Source organism: Amblyraja radiata, chromosome 34 (genome assembly GCF_010909765.2).
Source record: "Amblyraja radiata isolate CabotCenter1 chromosome 34, sAmbRad1.1.pri, whole genome shotgun sequence".
Taxonomy (NCBI): Eukaryota; Metazoa; Chordata; class Chondrichthyes; order Rajiformes; family Rajidae; genus Amblyraja; species Amblyraja radiata.
In genome coordinates, this window is record NC_045989.1 from 11,516,768 (window position 1) to 11,522,767 (window position 6,000).

The following is a 6,000-nucleotide window of genomic DNA, read 5'->3' on the forward strand; positions in this document are numbered from 1 at the left end:
AATGCTCCGAAGTGCACTAAATTCAAGGCCGCAACAGTCTCTCATTGTTTGTTGTGCTTGAAATTAGCTTTGCTTTTATTTTCAGCCATTGCATTAAAGATACCTGGTACCTGGTTACATTCAGCTGATATTTGCAGCATCTGTCTCTGACAAATCTACATCCGTTCTGAATCAATTCCAGCTTCTGCGCATAATGTAGATAATGTTTTGCTGCTTTGCAATTTTTGTATACCACACATTTTAAGATACTTAAGAAATGGTTTGATTTTGTGTATTGCAATGCTGTAGTGTATATTTCATGCGTGAATGCCAGTAAAGAACAATTTTGTAGTCATACAGCGTGGAAATAGGTCCTTCGGTCTAACTTGTCCACGATGACCAACATGCCCCAACTACACGAGTTGCACCTGCATTTGGCTCCTATCCCTCTAAACCTATCCTATGTAAATGTTTCTTAAATGCTATGATAGTACCTGCTTCAATTTCCACCTTTGATAGCTCATTCCATTTTCCTCCCATCCTTTGTGTTCTAAAAAAATATATTAAATCCTTTCTTCCCCCCCACCTCTCCCCATCTATTCCTCTCATGATCTTAAACACCTGGTGTTATGATTGATATTGTTGGAATGTTGAGTTAGATTCTTCCATCCTTGGGGAAGAGCAATATGGCTGTTTTAGACAAAATAAGGAAGTTTCAGTGGAAGTGGTATAAAAAAAAAATAGTGCTGTTTGATATCCTGGCTGTATCATGGATATTTATTTTAATCGCATACTGTTCTGTATTTAGTTGCAATTGGAAGTTAAAGGCTTTATCAGGTGGATGTGTTTTTGCTCAATGTTGTTTTCAATGAAACCATGACATGTCCTAATTTTAAAAGAATATAATCTGTTCAACACAATAGGATGGTTTCCCCCATTCAATTATTCTCATTTAGTAATTGTGAAATGCATTTCTCTACCATGCATAGAAAAAGGTGGCAAATTTGATACTTAGTCTATGCTCCTTAACAGGTGTTCCAGCAACTGAAAATGGTCCTTATTGCTTGACCTAGGAAGATCAGCTCTGGAGTTCCATTCCCTCATTTGCTGTCTAATGCTCATTCCTACCTATTTGAAAATGAGTGAAATATGTCAGATAAGAACCGGCCTAGTCTCTGCTGTATAGCTACCATTGTATTGACTGCTGCTTATTGTCCAAAATTCCACCTCGGGCATTTGCCTTTTGGGTGAAAAAGAAGACTTGATCAACAAAGAATACTTAGCTATACTTGTAATCCTTTCTCCATTATTGTGTGTTTAGTGCATTTTTTTTTTTCAGAGCAGAAATTCTAGTGATTTTAAACCATTTTCAGTATGGTGCTTAAGATGTGTGGCTATAAGTTTGTATTTACAGGCTTAAGCATTTAAATTTTGCTGATAGAAGTGAGTTACTTGCATATCTGTCCAAAAATAATTCAGTCATGTGCATATTTGCATTGATGTATTTAACTGGTAACTTTGATTATGTGTTATAAAATCTAACGTGGGCTAAACTGAGGTGGGTGTGTGTTTATATGTGTATAATATTTAATGTTCTGAATAATGCTGACAGATAATTGCTTCAAGTTAGTGCAGTGGTGTGAACAATAAAATTAAATAGAAATATATTAACGTTGGGAAATGGAAGTTGTACTTTTAAGGACCACTTGTTGAATTTGTGTGAATTGGCTTCGTTATCCTCTTAATGTTTGTTTACGGTGAATGCCAGAAAGAGAGAAAAAATCTATTTTCCTCCTTTTCCATTTTTTTTCTTTTTGTCTGAAAGCAAATACTTGCACTTAACAGAAAGGGAATTTGGCAATTGAATGTGAAGAGCATGATTCCTGGCATGATGACTGCTAACCCAATCTGCTTTAAATTTGCTCTTTAACTAAACATTATTCCTCTAACAATTTGAAGATGTGCATATTTTTCTATATAAAATGCACTGATATTGGGCTAGGTGCATTTGGGAAAGTAAAGTGGGTAACAGATGCTGTGTGCATGTACTAAATGTCTTATGGTCTTCTAATGTTGTTCCTCTCCCGAGAACTACTCTTTCATGTGGTTGCATGATTTTGCTTTAGTCCTACTCTGCTTTTGGTGGTTGGTGGCTTGGTTTTCATATCTGTTAAGGGTCCTTTGCTAACCTGCAGTGTGGTATTAACATAATCAGCTTGAAAACCTACGTTAATTTTTTTTTAATGATTTGGGGCATTCTAAATTTGCTAACTTTATGTGGATATTTTACTGTGTAATTTGCAATTAAAATTTGAAAACAATGGTTAAAACATTTTAATCAGTTGCCATGCATCTAAAAAAATTACTGGAACATGGCAGAGTTGTTTTCTAGCAAAGCTGTGGTTTTACATCAAAATGTGGAATTTTGTTCATTCCATCAAGACCAGTGTGATTGGGAAGAAAATAGTTTTGCTAATTAAACATTTTTTCCTTTTGAATTATTTTTGCTCAATCAATTCTGTTCTGTAAGGGGTCCTCTAATTGGGAATCTCTGATTACAATTTCTGTTGATTACTTTTTCAATCTGCTTAGAATGCACCACCTGTTCGTCTACGCCACCGAAGGTCGCGCTCAGCGGGTGGGGAACGATGGGTAGACCATAAGCCAATTGGTAACGTCGAAATAGACACTGTCCTCCAGCCACACATTCCCAATGCCATCACAGTGGCAGTGCCAAATGAAAAAGCTCTGGCTAAATGTGACAAGTACATTTTGACACATCAGGAGCTTGCATCAGATGGGGAAATTCAAACCAAGCTCATTAAGGTAATGACCTATATCGAGAGAAACCAACCAGTAAAAGTTAACGTTTATAATTATGTAGCCTGGTACTTAGACAAGCCACGTATGATAATCTTTATAGTATATGCTTCAAACAAATTTGACAGTGAAAGTGATATTTGTTCTAGTGTTAATAATCAAAATTATTTTGGGTTCATCTTTCTTAAACTATAAAGCATGCCTTTTAAGAGTTTTTTTGTAATAAGTGAAATTAGTCTTGATGGTGTCTTTCATTTTTTTGTTTTCATTTCTAGGGAGAAGTGTTCAAGACAAGGGGTGGTGGCCAATGTGTCCAGTTCACAGATGTGGAGAAACTAAAGCAAGAGTCCCCTGTTGGTCCAAGGTGTGTATTGTGAGAAGATTACATTATCAAGCTGCAAAAATGTTTTGTTTTAATTTTGAGCTTTCAACATGAACTTGCATGTAAGATTTAGTTGTGAACAAGATGATACAAAATTACTCTTATTTTAATAACTCTGGAATGAGCAATATATGAGAGCAGTCCAAAACTTATGAATCGTGGGAGCAGTTTATGATGCCGTTGCAATTTCAGTGCATAAATATGTAACTTAGTACAAAGTACTATAAATACATGCATTGCCCATTGTACTTGCCACTGCATATCTCAGAAAACAAATTTCTGGTAGTTTAAACATTTGAAGCCCCTTTGTTAAAAATGCAGTGAAAACAGAAAATGTCCTATTTGTCTTTGGTTTTGACTTGCTGTTTTTATCTCTAACAGGAAACGTAGATCTTCTCCAATTGCTCCACCTCGAGATGATACCACAGAATCTGAGTGGACAGATGTAGAAACAAGGGTAAATGCTGAATATCAACACACGATTAAACGGAATAGTGCAAATGTTCTCAAATGTTTCTATTGCTCTTTTCATGGTCAGACTCTGTGCAGTGCTATTGTGAAAAAGAAAACTAACACTGCTATAAACTGTTGTAATTTTTGTTTTCAGTGTTCTGTTGCTGTGGAAATGAAGGCAGGCAGCAACTTTGGACCTGGATATCAGCATCATGCTCAACCAAAGTATGTCTCCTTTTCAGCTTTACCTTTTATATAGTCCATTTTATTAATGTTGCCTTGGCATCAAATATTTAGTTGTCCCTAGTCCAAATTGTTTAAGTGGCTTCTGAAATGTAACTCCGGTTTGAAATGATCAATAAACTATCACATTGGGTTTAGTTGTAGTCCTTTTGGATGTCTGCAGAATGACCATTGTGTATTTAGCTGAGGACCTTGCACACCTCTGTGCAAGGAATGGTCAAAGCCTGCAAAGGCAATAGGACGCATACTATCAATCCGAGGTGGAATTGGCAGAATGACTTGGATAAAAAATTGTAGTTCCCCAAAATAATAGTAGGATACACTCACGCGCACACACGCAGAAACCGTGTTCACTGTGTAATGTCTTGAACAAGCTGCATCTTAATGGTTTTCTTTTTTTATATATATAGGCGCAGAAAACCGTAAATGCTGTGTATAAACTTCATTCTGTGAGAGACCTCGAGCAATATTGGAAACCGAATACTGCAGGGTAGAGGCTATGCAAAATTTGGGTGCTTATGATCCCAACATTGTTGTAAAACATTTTGAATTATAACAATAGTAAATCTTGCTGATATGTATATTAGATAGTTGGTTGTCCCTACATTATATCTTTAAAATTATGCATTTTATTTTACGTGGGTCTTTTCTCTTGCATGAGGATACCGCTTTATACCTCTCCCATGTAAAATAATCATGATCTTTTGTTTTGAAATATTTTGAACAATTGATCAGTATCAATGAAAACTTGCATTTCCAGATTGGCTGCCGTTACAAAATTACATTTTTTATGAACTTCATCTTTTAAACAGCATCATTCTATTGTGATACTTTTGCTGGCCTACTTTTTTATTAAAAGAAATAGAATAATGCATGCTATATAAAGTTCAAGGCAAACTCTGCATTGATCGCCCATCCCTCGATAAATCCTGGTATCTCAGTCTGCGCTGCTGCTATTCAGTTGAGATGATGCACTTTAGAACAATTCCCTTTGTGTATAAATGCTTGTCCACATCACGGCAACATCTCTGTATTCTTGTACTATATACTTTTTCATAAGACTTAATTTTGTTTGGATTTGCTGTACATTATAAACAGTTGAACTATGGATTTTTGTTATAACATCTTTTTATCTCAAGTGTGACTTTTGTAAGTGATTTCCAGCATCCCAAATGCAAATAGTGAATTCATTTTTCATTAAAATTGTTCCTGCCATAACATATGCAGTTTTGTCTTTGATTATTTTTGAACAAATTGGACAGGAGACTTGTGTTTGAAATTTTTTTTTGACGGGAATTGTAGGCAAATGGGATAAAAAGATCGTAGAGAATAAAAGGCCAGTGGACGATGTCCAAGCGGAGAAACGTTGGAGACTACAGAGAGAGTCATGGGGTGGGGGGGGGGGGAGGGGGGGGGGGTGATGAGGATCAAGAACTTATTTCGAAGAAAATAAAATGTGACTGGTATGGAAGAAGAACTTGCAATCACGATTGGCCCAAAACTCACTAAGGTGTGGGTGCAGGTGTACAAAGGTGTGAGGCCTCTGCTGAAGGCAGATTGTTGAGTGTCAAAAGCGATGGTGAAGATGGCAGGGGTGGGGAAGAACCTGGGGGGAGGGAGATCAGGACACTTGTATTCTGTGATTCAGGATTCAATGCAGGACTGAGTCTGGAGATCGGTGTGAAAGGTGATGAAAGAATGTTCTGTGGACAGAATAGGCAGGCAGGAGCACAGCAGGGAGTGAGGAAGGACTGTTGGATTGAATTGCATTTGTTTTGATGCAAGGCAACATGGGTAAGAAGAATGATGGGTGTGGATAGGTTAGTGTAGCAGTTACGGAAACATGGCTAGGAGAGGGGCAGGACTGGCAACCTGATGCTCCAGGGTATAGGTTCTACAGGAGTAATAGAGATAGCGGAAAAAGAGATGTGGATGTTGCTTTGTTGGTTGAGAATGTCACCAGTACTTGGAGATTACATTACTGATGGTTGATCCAGTCAGGCTATACAGGTAAAGCCGAGATAAAAAAGGGGACCACTTTGTTGGGAGTGTACTACAGGCCCCCAAACAGCCAATGGGAATTAGAAGAGCAAATATGCCAGGAGGTTGCTGGTAGCTTCAAG

General features: G+C 37.3%; 1 protein-coding gene across 4 annotated transcripts in view; it reads left to right on the top strand.

Annotated features, from left to right (window-relative positions):
* The window catches only part of kif23 (kinesin family member 23), a 50,076-nt gene extending 44,979 nt beyond the window's left edge, over positions 1–5,097 (top strand). For all 4 annotated transcript variants that reach the window (XM_033050513.1, XM_033050514.1, XM_033050516.1 and 1 more), the window contains 5 exons: positions 2,572–2,805; positions 3,075–3,163; positions 3,563–3,638; positions 3,789–3,859; positions 4,288–5,097. In XM_033050513.1, the coding sequence (XP_032906404.1) occupies positions 2,572–2,805; positions 3,075–3,163; positions 3,563–3,638; positions 3,789–3,859; positions 4,288–4,303 (486 nt within the window). In that variant the 3' untranslated portion in view covers positions 4,304–5,097. The remainder of the gene's footprint in view (positions 1–2,571; positions 2,806–3,074; positions 3,164–3,562; positions 3,639–3,788; positions 3,860–4,287) is intronic.
* The last annotated feature ends 903 nt before the right edge of the window (positions 5,098–6,000 follow it).